At 40.3% G+C, this 20515-nt stretch overlaps 3 protein-coding genes across 4 annotated transcripts in view; 1 reads left to right on the top strand and 2 right to left on the bottom strand.

The window, feature by feature from the left end:
- Positions 1-6262, top strand: part of eya2 (EYA transcriptional coactivator and phosphatase 2) — a 28170-nt gene extending 21908 nt beyond the window's left edge. For both annotated transcript variants that reach the window (XM_030051104.1, XM_030051105.1), the window contains exons 11-16: positions 1274-1332; positions 2266-2426; positions 3589-3703; positions 4276-4397; positions 4543-4643; positions 5086-6262. In XM_030051104.1, the coding sequence (XP_029906964.1) occupies positions 1274-1332; positions 2266-2426; positions 3589-3703; positions 4276-4397; positions 4543-4643; positions 5086-5166 (639 nt within the window). In that variant the 3' untranslated portion in view covers positions 5167-6262. The remainder of the gene's footprint in view (positions 1-1273; positions 1333-2265; positions 2427-3588; positions 3704-4275; positions 4398-4542; positions 4644-5085) is intronic.
- Positions 6263-8079: 1817 nt separating this feature from the next.
- tgm5l (transglutaminase 5, like) lies at positions 8080-14532 on the bottom strand. The gene is made up of 14 exons (XM_030051097.1): positions 14472-14532; positions 13673-13855; positions 13179-13412; positions 12413-12531; positions 12052-12180; positions 11507-11684; positions 11130-11265; positions 10890-10993; positions 10460-10699; positions 10238-10300; positions 9919-10128; positions 9633-9790; positions 9100-9236; positions 8080-8404 (listed from the first exon to the last, which is right to left on the bottom strand). Exons 1-14 carry the CDS (start codon positions 14476-14478, stop codon positions 8251-8253), a joined length of 2052 nt encoding a protein of 683 aa, XP_029906957.1. The 5' UTR covers positions 14479-14532; the 3' UTR covers positions 8080-8250.
- A 2504-nt stretch (positions 14533-17036) lies between these two features.
- Positions 17037-19946, bottom strand: pxmp4 (peroxisomal membrane protein 4). Its single transcript, XM_030051112.1, has 4 exons — positions 19796-19946; positions 19342-19404; positions 19045-19243; positions 17037-18876 (listed from the first exon to the last, which is right to left on the bottom strand). The coding sequence occupies exons 1-4, from the start codon at positions 19906-19908 to the stop codon at positions 18607-18609; spliced, it is 645 nt and encodes a 214-aa protein (XP_029906972.1). The 5' UTR covers positions 19909-19946; the 3' UTR covers positions 17037-18606.
- Between the last annotated feature and the right edge of the window lie 569 nt (positions 19947-20515).

A 20515-nucleotide genomic window follows, 5' to 3' on the forward strand; every position in this document is an offset into this window, starting at 1 on the left:
AGGCGCTGAGTGGGACCGCTGCGAGAAGCGCTGCACTAACGGGGCCAGTTGCATCGTGGGGGCAATAGTTACGGCTCTGAAGGGGCTAGATGGCACCTGAGTGGGCGGCGGGTCACAGCCTTTGGGAATTGAGATATGCAAGGATGGAGGGATATAAAGACGGAGGAATGATGAGGTAGCGTCTCTCTCTGTCTCAAAACGGCTGAAAGGTGATAGTCGGGCCTGTCTGTCCCAGGCCGCTGTGTGACAAGCAGCGTGAGTTATAGCGGGATTCAGTGTTTGCACATGTATGTGTGTGTGCGTGAGTATGTGTGTGTGTGTGTTTGTGGGTTGTAGGATTTAGAGGCTTGAAGCTGGGCTCGGTGGATGGAGATGGAGAAGGAGAGAAATGAGACTAACAGATATAGAGATCAAAGTCTTGTTTTTTTTTTTTTTTTCAGGAGGCAGTGACCTTTGTTGAATTAGTAATATTCATTTAACATTTATTTATCATCAAAAATCATAGAAGTTGCCCTCATTCGCAATGATATTGCTACAGTCAAAGCAAGTAACAAGAAAAGAAAGAAAGAAAGGGAAACAAACAAAGACAAACACTAACTGAAACAGAGCAATTTGAGATCATGGTTTTAAACTGCCCAGTGGCTATTTAAGTGTCTTCAGGTTGTATGTATCACCTTAAAACAGCATTTTTACACCGTATGTGCAGTTTGCCGTTTTTCTTTTACTCCCCACAATATCCAGTTGTAGCATATTTGTTTTCATGTTTCTGATCTCACTGCATATTGCTGAAGGTGTTTTGGCTGTAGCCACATGCTTAAGCTGCAGTGCGGTTGAAATCCCTGTGGTTGGATTGCTTGCATTACCATCCAGCAGAGAGGAATAACACGCACACCACTGTGCATGTCAAAGGACAATTCTCAACACAAAGGACCTTTCTTGGGAGGATTTTTTTAAAAACTAAAACGTCAGACACGTTATAAAAAATGAAGAAATACTATGCATCTTTAATTTTTCCATATGGTTACACTGGCACTACCGAGCCGTGGTACCTGGTTTACTATATCCTCTCCTCCCTGGCGCCTTTCTGTCGCATGTCCTGACACCTTATTTCCTCCTTTCCTTGTCTTATTTTAGCTGTGTTTTTTAAATTTCCTCAGCTGCTATCATTCCCGGAGGCTTCCTTAAAGCGAGGAAACCTGCCTGCACAGGGCTCCGCTCTGAAATGGATCTCCCTGCGCTGCTTGATATATCCGCTTTCCTTTTCATTTCCCAGGAATGTGACCAGGTTCATATTGATGACGTGGCATCAGACGACAACGGGCAGGACCTGAGGTAAGGCCTCTACTGTTTTACTGTACTTCGAGCTCGGCAGAGAGAGTCTGACAGTTCTATTATGCCTCGTGAACCAGACTTGCCCCTGGGTTTTAGTGTAGAGGATAAAGCGGGGAGATGAGACTGAACAAAGCGGGAACCCTGTGTGTGTGTGTGTGTGTGTGTGTGTGTGTGTGTGTGTGTGTGTGTGTGTGTGTGCGTGTGTGTGTGTGTGTGTGTGTGTGTGTGTGTGTGTTTGTGTGTGTGTGTGTGTGTGTGTGTATAAGCATGTCTTTTTTCACTCACCTCCCCCACCCATATAATATGTCATAGAATTACCCATAACTCCTTCATTTCTCATCAAAATATCTCTTTATCATTCTCCCTGGCTCCCGCAGTCCAGACATTTTATTGCACAAACTTGTTGAAGCACTTTAGGATCCTTTTAAGAGTGATTTGAGAAAGAGCCAGATTTTGTACCAAAGAACCTTTGTGAGTCTTTATTTTATTGCTCTTTACTTTGGCCTTTTTCATTCTCAAAAGATATTTTTACATTTATGCTACGGGAATGCTCCGTGATTTTTCATTGACAAAGCTACATACTTTCACAGCTCAAAAGCAGTGGTATGACTTTCAGTCCCACAGTGTTGCTTGTCCATGGCATTTTTGTGGTTGCACTGGCACGACTCCCTAGCTTTTTCATTAATGGCTTGAGCGCTGTTTTCTTGCGTTCTGAAAATGCTGCCCGCAGCTCTTCCTGGTTCACATGAATGAGCCAAAAAATGTATACATAGATGAAAGCCTCGTATTTCGTATTTCAGTATTTATTCCCTTCCACATCGCTGAAACACGGTTGATTCTCGTGCTAAGAAGAGGAACAGAATAGGAAACATGTATTAATGCCCTCATGTTTTGATCCATATCCTGATTATTTTTTGTGTTGTGACTCTGCAGCACCTACAACTTCGGGACGGACGGGTTCCAGAGCCCAGCGGGTGCCGGCTCCCTGTGCCTGGGGTCAGGGGTCCACGGGGGAGTGGACTGGATGAGGAAACTGGCTTTCCGATATCGCAGAGTAAAGGAGATCTACAACACATACAAGAATAACGTTGGGGGTAGGCCATCTTTTCATTTCATTCCACTCCATACAGACAATTATTTTGATTAGCCTAGACATCAGACATCTAACGATATTTCATTATCCAGTTGCTCGGAAATTTGTCATGTGTCCCAAATGCCACATTACCACATGATCACAAATGAGCACAATAATCACAAAACTTCATACCCTCAGTATATCATAACAGAAATCAATGGACCAAATCAGCGCTTTAAATACATTACAGAGAAATACATATGCACAAACATAGTAAACTCTCATACATTGATTACATTCATAGGCTGCAGCTTTTACTGAACCTTTTGTTCAAAATTTGAATGGATTCTAAAAAAAACTCTTGTGTGTTTCTGCCTGTGAGATGGGAAAGTTAGGTCCTCCGTAATGGTAGAGGCTGGTAACACATGGGAGCTGTCACCAGCAGTGTTATCCGCCAATAGCCTCAGTTCGTCCTCTTTTTGACAAGTGAGATGAGAGAAAAATGACAACAGTAAGGTGGCGATCAAATTGACAAGTAGAGTAATTTGCACATGCGTCCCCGCTGTCAGGCCTCACAAGCTGGGATTGAAATTTAATACAGTTCATTGTTAAACCACAATTGTTCAACTGGGTTTTTGCTGGTATTTTCTTTTGAACAAGAATTGCTAGTTGAGCGTATTTTTATTTTTCGTAGAATTTTGTTTTTCAGAGCCCATCAAGAGAATACAGTGAGGATATGATGATTAACACCTGCTCCTTCCATGAAAAATTCATTTCAAATCCACAATGCCTTACTGAGGTATTGATCATCTATCAAATTAGTTGAAAGGGAGGAGATGGGGAGGAGATGAGTTTGTTTGTAATGTCAACCAAGATGGTGAGTCAGAGTTTGTTGTCCAGAGAATCCAATCTGAGCTGCACTGTGTTGGCTGAGCGTAGGCACTGCTGATTACAGCTGGCTGCTTTAACTGTGCTGGAAACCATGTGTTTGAGGTTTTGGCTGGAGGTTGTCGTGTGAGAATTGTCCATCCAGAGACTGCAGACAGCCTCGCTGTCAAAACATGGTTTTGCAGCGTCTCATTACATGAGAACATTAGTGCAGTGGAACTATACGAGTTCAGGTCATCTCTCTATGGTTAGAAAAACTGTCCAACATGCTTGTGCTTCTCCCTGATTGGCAGGTTTGCTGGGCAGCCCTAAGCGGGAGGAGTGGTTACAGCTGAGGAGAGAAATGGAGGTGCTGACAGACCTGTGGCTGACTCAAGCGCTCAAGGCCCTGGCTCTGATCAACTCAAGGTCAGTTTGTGCTATCATAACTTCATTTACAACAGCAGGTCAATTCACAGTAGCTGCACTGCAAGAAGTACCAGTCTTAACACGCCATTTAGTCTCATGTTCAGTTTTAGTCTTGTTGTTCTTAAAATGTGGGGGGAAAAATGCACCAGTGAGATGAGATACCGATAATCCCTTTTTCCCCAGTGTTCCCTTGTTTGAGGAATATTTCTGGGAACAGATATAAATGTATTGAAGCAAGGCAGAATAAAGCAGGTCAGCTCACTAGTATGAAGTGGAATTATCTCATCCCACGAGCAGATTTTTTCACTGGTTTGAAGAAAAACAAAATTTTAAGACTTAATACGAGACTAAATGAGTTGCTAAGATGGAAATTGCTTGCGATGGCTGTCTGAATAAATGAACATTTAAAGGAAAAAAATCATTTTACCTGCACATGTAACAAGTATTATTTTTATTATGCTTTTGTTCCACATTATCCACTATGAATTGCCAGTGTCAGCCGCTGCTGTAACATGTATCATTTGAGGTGCCATATAAATGTACAACAGTATGAATCACTGCTGTCCCTGCAGGCCGAACTGTGTGAATGTGCTGGTGACCACCACTCAGCTCATCCCAGCCCTCTCCAAGGTGTTGTTATACGGCCTGGGCTCAGCCTTCCCTATAGAGAACATCTACAGCGCAACCAAGACAGGTGAGGAAAAACCCTGGGGAGGAAGGAAAGAAAGAGGGGGGAGAGTAATAACTCAGCCGTGGTCTCCTTCTCTCCACGCAGATCTGCTAAGTCTTTATTTAAAGGTAGTATTTTTCCATATCCAACCTGTTGTGTGTTTTTAAAGGCAAAGAGAGCTGTTTCGAGCGCATTTCCCAGAGGTTTGGCCGGAGAGCAGTGTATGTGGTGATAGGAGACGGAGTGGAGGAAGAGACTGTGGCCAAGAAGGTGAAAACTCAATTCGTCTTTCTTTTATGATTCTGTCTGTTGAAAAATGGACCTCAACCAATCAGTTAACCTTATGACACGCTCACTTTCTGCAGCCTCTGTGGCTGATACAGTGGTTTTTAAAGCCGCCTTTGCATGGAAATGGTGGCATTTCTCTTTGAAGATGCACCCCAAAACCATCAAACACAACCTTCTGAGGCTTTACAATGTCGGGCAATTTTGCTAACATTTACGAACAGCAGTATTTTTTTTGCATTATGCATTTATACATCACAGACCACCATGTTATCCACATATATTTTGTTGCATTTTACAATCTCCATCTAAACCACAGGTAATAGCGTGCATCTGCGCTGCATCAACAAGTTGCCCAAGTATGACTGCCTTAAGAATGTGTGTTTTACATTAAATCTGTTCTTTTTTTTTTTTTTTTTTTTTTCAGAAGAACATGCCGTTCTGGAGGGTGTCGTGTCGGGCCGATCTGGAGGCTCTGAGCCATGCACTGGAGCTGGACTACCTCTAGAGGGTGCCAGCTGTCACACTCTGCTCCTCCATTGTGAGAGGCAGAACTCCTCAGTGGAGCTACTGGGTGAGGCCCCCCCTCAGAGACTGATCCAGAGTCAGCACTGCTATTTCCCAGTATTTTTTTTTTTTTTTTTTTTCTTTCCAGTTTTTGGGGCAGGGCATCTGATCACTAATCAGCACTCAGGGGGACAGCTTCACACCAAGGCCAAAGGAACTGTGAGGATCTTGAAGCAAGGCTATAATATACCCGCGATACATAACATACAGCCAAACGTAATGGACCAAAACAAAGGACCAAAGTAAAATAAGGGACCAAAGATTCTTAACTGACCCCAGGGAACTGATTTTTTACTGGACATATTTTTTCTTTTTCTTTTTTTTTTTCTTTTTCTTTTTCAGTTCAGTCCACAAAGACTCTATGTGAGGTGTCCCACTTTTGTACACAAAAGAGTGTTGCACTGATACCAAAGTCCTGGGAATGAACACACTCAAACACAGATGAAAAGCTCAGAGAAGCTCAGACTGCCTGCTGTGTCCTCTGTCGCTAAATAATTACTTTTTCCACTGAACCATACCATTTTAGAGCGTAATTACATACAAAACAAGGTCTAATCTAAAGTTGTCAAGCTATTTGATATCTAGGCTAGATTAATATGGAATAACATTTCCCTCACAGTTATGGGCTATTGAAAATAGTCTGATTGTGTTTTACCTACAAAATGTTAGCTATTTATTGATTGGTTTAAATTTTCAAATGATTGAGGCATACACATTTTGAGAGCTTAGCATAATAAAATAGCCTACAAAGACCAAATATTGTTCTTGTAAAAATGTTTTGATAACACGTTGTCTTGGAAATGCTGTATTATAAGCTAGTGCTTGAATCCTTCCTTTTGACTCTGGGTTGTATATGTCATGTTTTTAATTCTCCTGTCTTTTTATTTTTTTCTGTCCATGATTGTCTGAATAACCTCTTTGTAATATAGATGAATGGAAAGGTTGCGCATGTGCCTATTACACTGCCTGTCAGCTTAGCTACAATGTGTATATAATGCTTTATTGTTTGTTTTGACAGACAGTTAAAATAGATGAATAAAGATAAATTAATTGCAGTCTGGGAAAGCAGAGTTGATTTTTATTACATTATGTGTGTTCACTGAAATCAGACATGAAAAACAACAGATGTTGATATGAATGGATGCATGAACAAAAATATAATATAAAGCTTCTCTCTCATAATCTACACATTATTATCAAATTCATGATAAGAGTGAAGGGAGCTATCGAGAGACAATTTGACAAAATGTAAAAAGGCCAAGGCTCCCTCTTCTGGCCATAAAATGAACTGCATTAACTTGAACCTTAGACTGGACTATTAATATAACTGTGAGCATGTTTGATTTTTCAGGCAAAGCCAGAGACAAAATTACCTTTATCAAAATCATTGTTATAGATTAAGATTATGTTTAAAATTAAATTACAAGGAAATTACCACATAAACCAAAAAGGATGCAAGAAAATGAGATTAGATAAGCGACTGAAGAAAAAACAAAAACAGAAAATTAGCCCCAAAAAAGTTTGAATGACACGAAAATGACCACAAAATTTTAAATATATACAGTATTTATAATTAAATTACAAGAAAATTACCATGAAATGACTACGAAATTACTATAAATAAATTAAAAATAATAATAATAATAAAATTCACACATCATTCTGGAGTGTATTCTGCTGGAATATCATTAAGTGTAGTATTCTGTATGCCTAAGTGTATTAAACATCATCAAATACTTTGATGATGTTTAATCAACTATTTAGCAATGTAGGAAATGTTGCATATACAGTTCAAGTTACAGTAAGATGATCGATATCCTCACTGCTTTTACATTTCTGAACTATATTTGAAACATGATGTCTAGCATCTTAAGAGTTTGTGGATAAATTTGGAAGCATTTGAATGAAGATTTTAGGAGATTTAGACAGTAATTGATTATGCATATTCTAGATATAGAGTGATGGACTTCTTAATTGACCATGGGCTGCAGTGAGGCAAACTTTTATTACACTTTGTGGTAATTTTAATGATTTTTTTTTTTTTTTAAGTTTGGATAACAGTTGGAGTGAAAATGAGTGTTAATGCTTTGAAACCACACCCTTTGTTGCTAACTATGTTCAAATTTTCCACAAACTCGTGGGAAAATTTTCATTGAAATCCATGCAGATTCTGAGATGTAAACATTTGACTGTTATAGTGCCACCTATAGTTTGAATGTGGGGTGCTTTAGTACATATACTCAGGGCACACATGTCAACATGTGGTTTGAGTTTTATATACTATATTGATTCGACAAACAGGCGATGAATACAAAACAAATAGGAATATCAAAAATCCTTTGTCAGCTTTTTGTTTTGAGAGGCCAGAGATTATGCACCGCAAATTTGGCGATGATCATACTCATCCCCCCCAAGCACAGGTTCATTCCAGCCCACTGCGTTTGGAAAAAACTTGTACTGATGTGAGTTTTTACAATGTGCAATGTGAAATTGTTTAAAGCTGATGTCATTTTTATTGCCTGAGTTGTGGCTGAGATTTGGCACCTGTGTTGTGGGTTTGGTGGCTGTAGCTGCTACAGTTTTGGAGATCCAGATACAGTAAGTGGAGAAATAAGACAGAAAGAAAGAAAGAAAGAAGAATAACCCAAGCAATCACCACCATTCGATGACACATTTATTTTTCAAGTAAATCATGTTTGTGCAATCAAATACAATTTTTCAGGAGCAATGTTGACTTCAAATAATCAAATACATTAAATATATTAAATAAATAAACTTTACATTCACATTTCATTCATGCACACATTACATACACGCACTGAAGAAGTGATCCTTTATGGATATAAACTGTGGATGGTTTACAGTTTTCCTCCACAACTGTTGCTGCAATCTTGTTGCCACACATTGCATTCTATGTAAAGACTTGGTACAATATAATTAAAATAATGCTCCAGATGAGATACAATACTAACACAGTGGGAAAATACTTGGTTGAGACAACTGAGCTGCCAAAACCCATGTTGGATTAAGCGTTGATGACTGAAATCATCTTGAAGCCTCTAATGACGGAGTTGACATTCGACAAATATAGGCTGGCCTGCAGCATCTTCGTTCCCACCTTCGTGGGGGTGAAAGTGATGCGCTGCTCCACTTTTTTCCCTGGCTGCAGAGGGAGCATCCTGTGAGGAAGGAAGACAGGGAGAGGATATAAATAAAGTGTTTGCAAAGTGATGCAATGCTGACAAGAGGTTGCACAGGTAGGCAGGAATATACTGCAGAAAACAATGTCTGGCTGGCGCTGGCTACTCTCAGGGTAATATGTGCTGCAAATGTGGCAAACAGCTACATGTGTAAAATAGTGCTTAGAAGATTTTAACCTGGTGGGAATGTCAGTCGGATGGAGTTTATTGCATCAGGACTTTTTAGATTGTGAGAGGAAAGTTGTCAGCCATAGAAAAGGACACCAATTAGACATTAAATAATTCCCCAGTTTGCATATATTATATTTTCCTTGAAAACAAATACCATCCAGTTGCTAAACAGGCAGCTTAAAACAACACCTAAAGTATGTGCAAATATTTTTAGCTCGGGTGTGGGCCTGCGCTTAAGCTTGTTGTCTATACTCTGTTTATCTCTTCACACCCACATTGTGTCTTCCACCCAGACACTGTAAGTATTTCATCTACATTCACTGAAAAAGCACATACTGTACTGTGGCACTCCTTTATTTGAACATTCTTTCACCCATTCAATTCAATAAAGTGACTGGCTGCCAGTGAGCTTCGTCACCTGTGATCTTACACAGGCGCCTGCTGCATAAAATATTCAACCAGAATATAAAGCACGAACATATGAAAAAGCCAAACATTCTCACCTGAAATGAATCTTGCCCTGGATCAGCCCGGCCCCAGCCACCATCAGAGACCCGCTCACGGGCACAGAGAATGGGTTGGTGAACATCACCACAGCTGTGTGCTCCTTGTGATTTATGGCAGAGTCTCCATTTGCAATCTGTAACAATAGTGTACAAAATAAGATGTTGAAAGTAACGTTTTTTCAAATCCAGAGTGTATAACAAGTTAAAAACTGTGTCTGGTGTCGATCTCTTAAATCCAAGGAGCCTCATACATATTATCAGTTTTTGCTAAGCACCTGTAAGGGTCATAAGCGCACTTTTCTCAAATTGGAGGTGACTTTGTCATCCAAAAGGTAGTGAAAAATGAGATCCATCACAATGCAGATGCTGAAAACCATCACAGTTTTAGAAAAAGCTGTGGATTATGGCTATGAAGCATATTTACAACAAGCCCATCTGAGCAAATGTGCTGGTCTAAAACTGTTGGTCTAAAACTGGATGTACTGGTGTACTGGTCTCTGTGAACAGTGATCACAATGCTTATACGGTACCTGTATGGTGAGCTCTGGGCTAGCGATGTTGAACTCCTCTGAGGCCAGGACTCGCTTCTGGCTGGCATTATCTTCCAGGACCACCGCCAGGTTGACCAAGTCGTCTCCCACCACACCCTCATACTGGGCCGGGGTGATCTGGTGGCGCAGCACTTTGGCTGGAAAGAGAAGAGAGAGAATAAAATTTACAATGAAATCAGATTATAATAAAATGACGTAAATGTAAATCAAAGCATTATTTCAGATGCTGTCACTTTGTTTAATTCCGAAAATCTGAGTGAATTACCCTCCATGGGTGCCAGTCTCATGGTGCTGTGGGCCTCCCAGAAGGTGTCTGAGGGACTGTGGTTGTATTCCTTGGCCTGAGCGTTGAGATGCTCCTTGATCACCTTGGCAACATTCTCATTGTTGATGATTTTCACCGTGAAGCGGATGGGCTCTCCGGCGACAGCAGCTTTGTCCAGGGTCAGAGAGACTGACAAACCCTGGGATGAACCTGTGGAAGGAGAACAAAGATAATAAAAAAAAGAGGAAGAGAATGAGATGCGAGTTTGATGGAATTAAAGTGAACAGGTAAAAGTGTAGTGAAATCCATCAAGTCTTACCTCTCCTTAATGTCGAGTCATCTGACATTGTAGAACTTCTTGATCTAAGTGATGGATTGGGACCTGTAAAGATATAAAAAAGGATTATGAGCAGCTGAGAACGCAAAAAAAAAAAAAAAAATGCAGGAATGCATCCATAAAGGCCTTACGCCAAGCCGTTTCTTTAACTTTTCTCAGGTTAGCGAGCAAATAAATGAATGTACACTCGTATGTGGATCGTACTTTTGATGTGCTTGTAGTCTGCTGTGATGTTCTGGAGTCGGGGGTGGCCCACAGCCTTGGTGCAGATGAGGGCTCCCACCCTCTCGGTGTCTTTGCTGTAGCTGAGCACCTGGCCTTGCCTCACGATGACTGTGTGGACATCAGCGTTCACCTCAGCATAGACAAAGGGAACGTCATAGGCCAGGTCAATGCGACGATATTTGACAGCTTTGACTGGGGCAGGACCGCAGCAGAACACTCCTATTAAAATAGAGAGAAATATGCAGAGGACAGAGGCAAGAGCAGCAGGGATAAAAGGAGGAAAGAGGAGAGCAAGGAAGGCAGTTATGGCAATGTTGAGCAAAAGGCATCATGGGGAAATATGTAAGTCTTGACCAATGTCCAAAAAAGTGAGAATCATTGTTCAAAAAGATAATTATCTTTCACAAACCTCTACTTCTCTCCTGGGGTGTTGGGTCCAGAACCTGCCAGCCATCCATGCCAGATCCCAGATCCTTGCGGGTCATCCAACACTCCACCCAAACATGGAAGTTCCTGTCAGTGAGTGCCAAAGTAAATTTTACATGTTAGAAATGACTCCCTTCCCCATTAGTTGACAAATAAAACAAAAGAATCAGTGGTCAGTGTCTTTTAATAACACAAAAATAGCATAAGTCACATCACTACTGACCATATGCTGTCTTTACTGTGATGCAGCTTCTGCCCCGTTTCGCTGTAGTACTCTTCAATCACCAGGTTCCCATTGGTGTCATGAGCCGAGTTGAAGTTGGTGACGACGCGGCAAGGAATGCCAAGAACCCGCATAACTAAAAGATGGAATTCAACCACAGCAGACGTGCAAAGACGTACAGAGGAAAAAGTGAGTCAAAGATGCTGCAATCACGTATGGTGAGAGTCTTAATGCTTAAAGAAATTTGGAGGGTTTGGTCCTGATAATTGAGGATTCTGACAAACCTCACACTATACAAGCTTCCATTGTATGATTAGACAATTAACGTTAAAATTAGAGCTCACATCTGTGGTTTTAAATCATTATGGCTCAATTACCTGTGCACATGACGGCAGCAAACACCCAGCATTGTCCATACTTGACTGGGCTGAAGCCAGACCGGGCCCATTGTCTCAAGATGTCTCCACTCCCGGTCCACATGGAGGGACTAACGCCTTGTTTGAAGTCACCTGACCAGTTCCCTTTGAGCACGCCACGGTCGTCCTCACAGTTGATCTACAAAAAAAAAGAAAGGTTTCTTTTTCCATTTCCCCTGGCAAATCATTCAGTCATAATGGCAGGTTTGGCATCTGATTGCTTGATTCACAAAGAGACATAATAAGCACCTATAACCTGGTACTGCTACAATAATTACAATGTCCTAGTCTCCATGGGTATATTTACTGTAGGTGTGTATTTACATTCTTTTTTCTGTACAGCACACTGCGACCCAGTTCAAGCCACAACCTGTTTTAACAGCACCGACTCTCAATATGTCATGAGAAGTAAATAGAGGTGTTACTGAAATAGAATAGCAAGAGATTTATCACCAATGTGAAGTCATTTGGTGAGTCTTGTGGGAATGAAACCTGTGCACACTCACCATGGCAGACACAACGCGGCTAAGGTAGACAGGGTCAGCTCGCATGATGTAGTCTTTTCTTCTGTTCCTCATGTGCTGGGGACTGACTTGGAGCAGCTTCAGACAGATCTCCAGAACATCAGGCTCAAACTTTACAGGCAGACAGAGGGAAACTAACATTTAATGAAGTACTTTTTGGATTTATATTTTGTAGTTAATATCATCTTCATTTAGATCAGTCTAATAGAACAAAAAAATAATCATTTTCCAAAGATCTTCCACAATGGCATTACCTGCATATAAAACTACCTACAATTACTCCTCACCATTGTTTTTAGTGTGAGAGATGAGAGAGATAAATTCATAGACATTGTATGCACACCTGATCAAAAGACCATGGTCTGGACACACAGTTCATCGCTGTCCCCATGTACAGTAAGCCTGAATCATTCTGGATGAATTCCTCTCTTTGGTCCTCAAAGGGCACAAACACTGCATCCTCTGCAACAACAGCAACAAAAAACATTTCGTTCACCTTAATGGTTTGCATAGAGTTACTCTACATTTTAAGATGAATAACCATCGCAGTCCATCATGTTTTGTTTTGATTTTTTTTTTTTTTTAAACAGCAAATGTGCTTCACAAATATGTTCAATCACTGATCTTACATATGGAAGTGCATGACTTCTAATCTATCAACAAAAATTTCCAACATTCCAACTTATGAACAGCACTTAGCTAAATATAAATCACTCATCTGGAAATCTGAAATAGTCTTAAATGGTTCCTTGGCTAAAGGCCCCAAGTGCTGCATACACATTTTTCCTTTGTTTTATGAATGTGATGCCAGACATTTGCTAAGATGAATTCTTACCTTTTAGGTATGCCTCAAAAAGCCAGTCACACAGTACATCACTATGGTGGAAAACAGCATACCATATAAGGAACTAATGTGTGATGAAACGTGCTGAGTTAATGCAATCCATCATCATTAACACATTCAACCATGCAATCCATATAAGTGAATGACATCTCTCATTTTGTTTCTTGAGATTCATAAGCATTGTGAAAGCACCAATGCACCAACTTATATCCTGCTGCTGTCTATTTCAAAGAGTTAACCCATGCACTCCTGTGCCACCACTCACCACGACACCAGGGGTTACACAGCAGGATGAAGTGGCCGACCACGCTGCTCCTCTGGCCGCTCTGAGAGAACACATACAGCTCAAGTCTGTAGGTGCCTACTGACGCCGAGGCAGGACTGGAGATGTAAAAGGAGGGCGACAGGGGGCTCAGGCCCTCTGGGCTGAAGTAAGCAGTCCACTTGGAGGGAGAGGCCTCCTTGGAGAAGGTGACAGGCATTATCACATAAAGGCGGCCTGGAGAAAAAGTGAGGAAAAAAGTGGCAAAAAATGATTAACATACTAATGATTGTAGATGGGAATTCAGATGCATACAAAACTGATTCAATCACTAACAAAACTTGAAAAATTTGCCTAATGATTTTATATTAGCGGTGCTCTAAGTTAGATAAGTCGTGGATGGAGATCAGCCCTCCTCTATTTTAAATTCTTTCTAAATATGGTCCCAGAGATGACAAAACGTTCTTCCACTGTCTAGTAAGTATCCAGAACAATACCTAGCAAAACTCTGATGATGATACTGTCAGTCTTGGGGCTGAATGGTCTGCCCTTTAGCAGCAGGCTGACCCTGAATGGAGCGCCTCGTCGCACCACCAGGGTTTTGCTGCTGCTGAAGCCGTCTGTCTTGTGGGCCTCCTGGTTGGCAGACTGTTCCAGGTGGACATATTGGATATTCAAATCTGCAAACAACCAAAAAGACAATATGGTTATCAGCTGGCACTGTTTAAACCGTCAGACTAAACTCAGAGGCCACTTTATTAGGTCCACCTGCACAATCTAATACAATACAATCCAACTGTTCTGCCATAAAATTTCCTTTTCTGATGCCTATAATGCTCAGGTTTTCTTTTTGTCACAGTAATAGAGCTGTTTCTTTCAATTCTATCTTTGGCACTGAGCTCATAGTCAGTGGTGCTGTTGTACTGGACTAAATTTTATTGAGAGGTGTTTCCAGTATTCTGTCCTCCTCATCTATATAAATAAAGGAGGACATAAAATTGGAAACACCTCTTAATATAATGTAGTCCAGTACAAGACCTCTGTGGACTACAACCTCAATAATAAACATAGAATTAAATGTAAACATTCTCCACAATGTCAACAAAAACTGGACATCATAAACCTTCTTAAATTTATGGCAGAGCTGTTGCATTGAGCTGCATTAGATTGTACAGGCGGACCCAATAAAGTGGCCACTGAGTGGATATGCAATGAATAGAAAGTATAAAAGAGTGCAAAAGATAAACAAGAAAATAAAACAAGAATAAAGGATTCATAGTCAAACACAAATCTCACCTTCCATTTGTTTGAGTCTCTTTGAAAGGTTCGCTGTAAAGTGATATGATTCCACACTCAGCCACTGTAACTATATACATGTTCCTTGCCCCGCCCAGTCAAAAAAAAAAAAAGACTTTTTATGCGTCAGTGAAAGTTCATGAACTGGTTTGTCAGTGAATAGGTAACAGTAGGAAATAGCCTGAAGCAATGACGAACAAAGAAACATGTACAAAACCATACTTTCCATAAAGACAGACATGCAAAACCACCCTTTCTGCTAAATGTGCAGTATACTGAAGTCATAGTCCAGTTTCATCCTGGTGGCCCAGTGATCTGAGGTGCAAACCATGTGACCACAATGTCTTTTTTTCCAATCTCACTCTAATTGTCTCTAACTGACAGAAGATAATCCTTAGAAAAAAGTGCAGTTTCATGTGCTGTATAGATCAATCAGTTTCATAACTTGTGTGAGTAATCAGTCTCACGCAGATATGCACTGTGACGCTACTCTGTTGGGTGTATTCCCTCTAGTACAGTAAAAGACATAGTGTTACAGCACAACTTGTCTGCCATTGCGCAACTGAAGAGGCCAGCAGCAGTAGCAGTAATACAGTCAAACGTTATGTTTTTCTGCTCAGACTAATTAATACATTAACTTGATGCACTCATACTTGTCAACAAATGAAATGGAAAATGTATTTTGTTGTTTTGTTGTATGTATTTGTTGTTTCTTTATTCTAAAGTCATTGACAATCATTTCATATTGAAAATCCGTTATATGACATGGACTTTCCACCATCTACAGAGAAAACTCTTTTTTTTTTTTTTTTTAAATAAATATGTGTGTGTGTGTGTGTGTGTGTGTGTGTGTGTGTGTGTGTGTGTGTGTGTGTGTGTAGCAAATGAAGCTGCAATAACACCCTTTAAAATCTTAAAGAGTCAGGTGAATATCTTCAATAATCCTCTATGAATCTCTCAAAGAATAATTTCATCATCAATATTCATCAGGTCTCCACAAAATGTGATGCAACTGGGTATTTTTCCCCCTTGGCGATGCATGTTGTATGTTTAAGAGAAACATTTTTAGCAGAATGAGGGTGTCTGAAGAAATTAAATTTGTAGGTTCTTGGCCACAGGACCCACTTCTGTAATTGCTATTAGGAATGAGAGCAAGTTTATTTTGTGACGCCATTATAAGGGGAGTTTGATCAGATTTATCAAAACAGTCTCTGCTGTTCCGACCTTGGTAGAGCACAACTGTGGGTGGTTCAGAGAAAAAGACTTTTTGTAATGATGTATCTGTCCCAAAAATATGTGTGAAAATTTTCTTTGGCACATTTAATAGTAGCAGGTAAAAAAATGTAAAGTTGGGTACAATCTCTTGAACAACATTGTAAGCAGAGCTGAGCATCTTGGTCTTTTGTAATTTACCAGCATAATGGTATGTATATTTAGGAGCAATAGTCAATTTTTTTTTTTTTTTCTGTAGAAAGATATGAAGTTATATCCTTATACAAAAAAAAAAAAAAAATCAGAAAGTGAGAAGGAACAGCTTGGGGCAGTCAGGTTTGTTGTCTGCAGTTGCGTTAGTGAACAACATCCCCAACTCTAAAGCAGCACATCGCTCAGTACATTTAGAGCCTGAGGATGGTGTGGCATAATTAATCTGTAATTCAGCAAACTATCACATAGGTGGGAAACGAAACATACACACACACACGGCTTGTCCTTTTTTTTCTCTCTCTCTCTCTCTTTCATTCACACGCACATACACCCAGCTCCCCTCCCTTCAATTCACTGCCTACCAGTCTGACAACATGCCATTTGACAGTTAGCTCTGCCCCACAGTGAAGACGTGGGAGATTTCAACAGCTTTAAGTTTAAGCTGATGTTTATACAGTTGGTATGGAGAATAAAACACAGCCTGCACAGCTCCTGAAGAAGTGGTGGCACTCTCGCCTATATAAACTGACAGCTACAGGGTGGGATGCATTTTTAAGGAATGAATATTGAGAGTGACAAGACGGACAGGCTGCTGAGGAGCTGGCTGACAGCCAAATGCAGAAATAAACCCCAAATGGAACAAAATCAGGATGTGGGGAAAAGTAGATGTGCACTTACAGTCAAAACCAAACTAATTGGGGCACTGAGCTCATGCTGCTTTAATATCGTTAAATATATAGGTTTAAAAAAAGGTGGGATTTATTTAATGAGCTTGCAGCTGTGTCTGTCTATATGTAAACAGTAACAGCATACACATACATAACCTTTATTGCTTGAATTATATTATAATCATCTGACAGGCACTGAAATGAAAATGTTTCTTTCATCCATCACAGGCAATTTGATGTTGTCACAAGACAGTGTTTTCCTTAGAGAGCTAAAACCTAAAAAAATTAAAATCAGCAGAGACAAAGGAAAATGGCCATTCTGCAGAGTTAAAAACGAATAGTGATTTCTGGAGAAACTTGATTTAAATGAAGACATCCTCATTGAGAAAATATTTACACAGATTTCATGTTATATGCAGATAATATCACAAGGTCACAAGCAACATAAAGACAAGACACTGGAAGGCAGTGATGAGGCTGATAGACACTGCATTGAACTTTTTATTTTTTGATTATCAAGGCCAACCGTTCTTCAGTAGCAATCACAAATAATCCAACAAGATAATAATAATCATGTAATAATAATCATGTAAAAATGACATGAAAACAAGTGATGTCATATATGCAAATCAAACAAAATCCAAGGAATATGACTAACAGTTGACAAAGCTGACGTGTTTCTAGCACGGCAACAAGCCACGCCGTGATAAAAAACGCATTTTCATTTTAGCTGGGAGTGAAATTCTGTGGAAAAGCACAGCTGTGCATGGGAATTTCAGCACCACCACAAAAAGGTTATGAATCCAAGACAAATAAAAAACAATGTTACAACACACTTTCAACACTTTAACAGCTTTAATGCCAAAACGCACTTGACCCAAACACAGTCAGTGACCACTTTATTGGCTCCACCTGCACAATCTAATACAATCCAATGCAACTATTCTGCCATCAAGTTTAAAGTTTCTTGTTGTCACAATAAGAGAAGTGTTCATTCACTTATATGTTTGGCATTGAGCTCATAGTTTGTGCGGCTGTTGTACTGGACTGCATTTTATTGAGGTGTTTCCAATATTCTGTCCCCCTCATAAATAGGAAGAGGAAGGACAAAAAAATTGAAACACCTCTCAATTTAATGTAGTCCAGTATAGGAACTCTTCAAACTGCAACCTGAATAATAAACATAGAATTAAATTTATACATTCTCAACAATGTCAACAAAAACTGAAGACTATAAAAGGTAGAATATATGGCAGAGCTGTTGCATTGTAGTAGATTGTACAGCTGGACCTGATAAAGTGGACACTGAGTGGATATGTGAGGTATAATGCTTGATTATTGCATATATTAGGCAAAGTCATCGTTACAACTCGCTCATATCCTGAAGCACTTGGAAGTCCTTATCACACTGTGAAAGCCTGGTTTGCACAGTGAAGTGTGGCACTTTATATTAACAGCTGTTTGCTCTTCTAAATTGCGTCAAATCAAATTAATTTTTGCACAGGTGAACCACGATCAATACCTACAGATATTTCAAGTATGACCGAGGGAAACAGGATGTATCTGAGGTTAATTTGGAGTGTCATAGCAAAGGGCCTGAACACTTACACAAAACAAATAATCATTTTTTAATTTTTTAAAAAATGTTTTCTTTAGTCATATCTACTTCCCAGGGTGTACCCTGGTCTCATGTCCCTGCCATTGTGACTGTTGGTCCAGGGAAAGTGTAGACTACCATGTGCCACATTCAACATCCTTTTCCCATGACAGCGAGGATTTTAACGGACAGCACCATGTGAGCATTCACATGACTTCCCCACCCTTTTATGGGTTGAGTACCACCTACCACACTTTTCAATGACACATTAATTCATAATATAAATTTGCAAACTACATTCTGGCAATAGAATATATTAACATTCAAAATATTTGAAATAAAATCACTTAAAATCATTAAAAAAATAATGGGATTATTTTCTTAAGGGTGCTATAGAGAGCTGGTCCGTACAGAAAATATATATAGCCTATATAAATTCAAGGGTTCATTCTTGTGCAACAGTTCTTGGCTTATTAAAAATGAGGAAGTCTGAGATATCATGCCACACGTTGCTGTCATGGTACAGATAGTTCATCGAGGACTGCAGAGAGGGCTGCAGGGTGTGCGGGTGGTACTCAAACAGCCACAGGACGATTCCCCACACCAGGGTGGCAAACATCGGGAAAGGGTCGTGCTTAGGCTGGGGGATATATCCTTTCTCTACTGCCAGCCGAGACAGGGCAAACAGGATCCTAGACAGCAAGTACATGTTGATCTAGAAAGAAAAAGAAAAATCAAAATATAATCATCTGCAGCAGATTGGTGGATCTAAGGAATATCAGAAGAGGGGTGCTTGTGATTACTCTGAGGAATATACTCTTTGTTTTTAGAAAAGAGTAAATCCGAGGCAAGAGGACATTCGCAAACTGCAGACACATCATACCTGGCTGTTGATGTTGTTGTTCTCCCCAAACACTAACCATCCTCCAATGCACGCAGCCAGGAAGGACTGAGATGGCAGACTCTTCCCTTGGATCTTCTCCTGTAACGCTTGCAGTCCTTTGTACGTAAACACAAAGTACGCCAGGTTTCGGGAGTGGGTGTATGTGGCATTCAAAATGGCTTTTAGTTTGTCCTTCAAACTAGGGTCAGAAGAGAATAAAAGGTTGCTTTTTTTTGCAGAATATACAGGTGTTGAGTGCACTGTAATCTTAAAATGCGATAGAGTTCAATTTCTCACCTGCCACTTCTAAACAGGAATGTCATTACAAGGGCATGGGGGGCTCTGATTTTGGCCCCATATCTAGGAAAGAAAAACAGGAGATAATACACATAATGCAATCACAACATAAGGATGATGGCAAGTCAAAAACATAGCCAGGACCCCAATAGGCTACTGGATGAATAATATCTCTGTAAAGCGCCTTGAGATAACTTTAGTTATGATTTGACGCTACACAAATACATTTTAATATGGGATGAAGAGCCAAAAATATCCAATAATGTTGTGTACATGACTTTAGCTCAGTAACAGTGGCAGCAGTGTCCAGACAGCCAAAATAGCTCCATTGGCATGACACTCAAATTAGCTTAGCATTTACTTTGCAGTGTAATGCCTCTGCTACCGCCGGCTAACGTAACGGCTGATCGGCTAACGTTAGCTGCCGTAGTTTATACTGAACGTGCTGACTCACACGGCTCCGTTTCTGAATCCTTTCAAAACTGCCAAAGCTGCTTTGTACTTCTCCTGCTGCAGCACATTATTAATGGTATACAGGAGAGTTTTCATCAGCTCTGCACCTGCCATGTCTGAGGACAGCTGAGAGGACACAGATAAATGCTACACCGAGGGGAAGTGTTGCAGCGACTATCAGCCGTATGGCATCATAACAGAAACAATGGTTCCTATGTGGGCTCAAAATAGTGCTTTCATTAGTCCTGCTGGTGCAAATGCAATGCTGGCATAATAAATTGAATCATAAAGAAACAGGGACGCTATATCTATTGCTTCTTTAAATAGATTTTTGCCTTCTTTAATATATTTAATTTTGACTGGATCGTGATATTTTTGTGCTGCCATGTGCTTTCATGAACGGCTTTGATTTCACAACATGTAAATCAGGGCCAGGTGATTTCACCTCACCTTCAGGCAGAGAGAAGGCACTAATCAGTGAAATCGTCTGGTGCAGGTTTTGGCTGAAAACCTGCAGCCTCTTGGTCCCCTATGGCTCAACACCCCTGATGTAAATGATGCAATTTTCCACTTATTATGAGAAAGCATCCAATCATGATAGCATCTGCCGCACGTCACTTTGTGCTATGATTGACGATCAAGCCAAAGTTCTGTGGAAGACGTCTTCTCTCTGCTGTGTTGTTGGCACATCTCTGTTTCAACACCTGTGTGTGTCATACTG

Source organism: Myripristis murdjan, chromosome 5 (genome assembly GCF_902150065.1).
Source record: "Myripristis murdjan chromosome 5, fMyrMur1.1, whole genome shotgun sequence".
Classification (NCBI taxonomy): domain Eukaryota; kingdom Metazoa; phylum Chordata; class Actinopteri; order Holocentriformes; family Holocentridae; genus Myripristis; species Myripristis murdjan.

Excerpts from the sequence above, each read along its gene's own strand:
- tgm5l (XM_030051097.1), bottom strand. Across the intron at positions 13,413-13,672 it reads CATCATCAGAGTTTTGCTAG|GCCGCCTTTATGTGATAATG; the intron begins GTATTGTTCTGG and ends CTTTTTCTCCAG. Across the intron at positions 9,237-9,632 it reads GCCCAGAGCTCACCATACAG|ATTGCAAATGGAGACTCTGC; the intron begins GTACCGTATAAG and ends CTATTGTTACAG.
- pxmp4 (XM_030051112.1), bottom strand. The coding sequence starts at position 19,908 with ATGGCAGGTGCAGAGCTGATGAAAACTCTCCTGTATACCATTAATAAT. Across the intron at positions 19,405-19,795 it reads GGATTCAGAAACGGAGCCGT|ATATGGGGCCAAAATCAGAG; the intron begins GTGAGTCAGCAC and ends TTTCTTTCCTAG. Across the intron at positions 18,877-19,044 it reads ACAACAACATCAACAGCCAG|ATCAACATGTACTTGCTGTC; the intron begins GTATGATGTGTC and ends TTTTCTTTCTAG.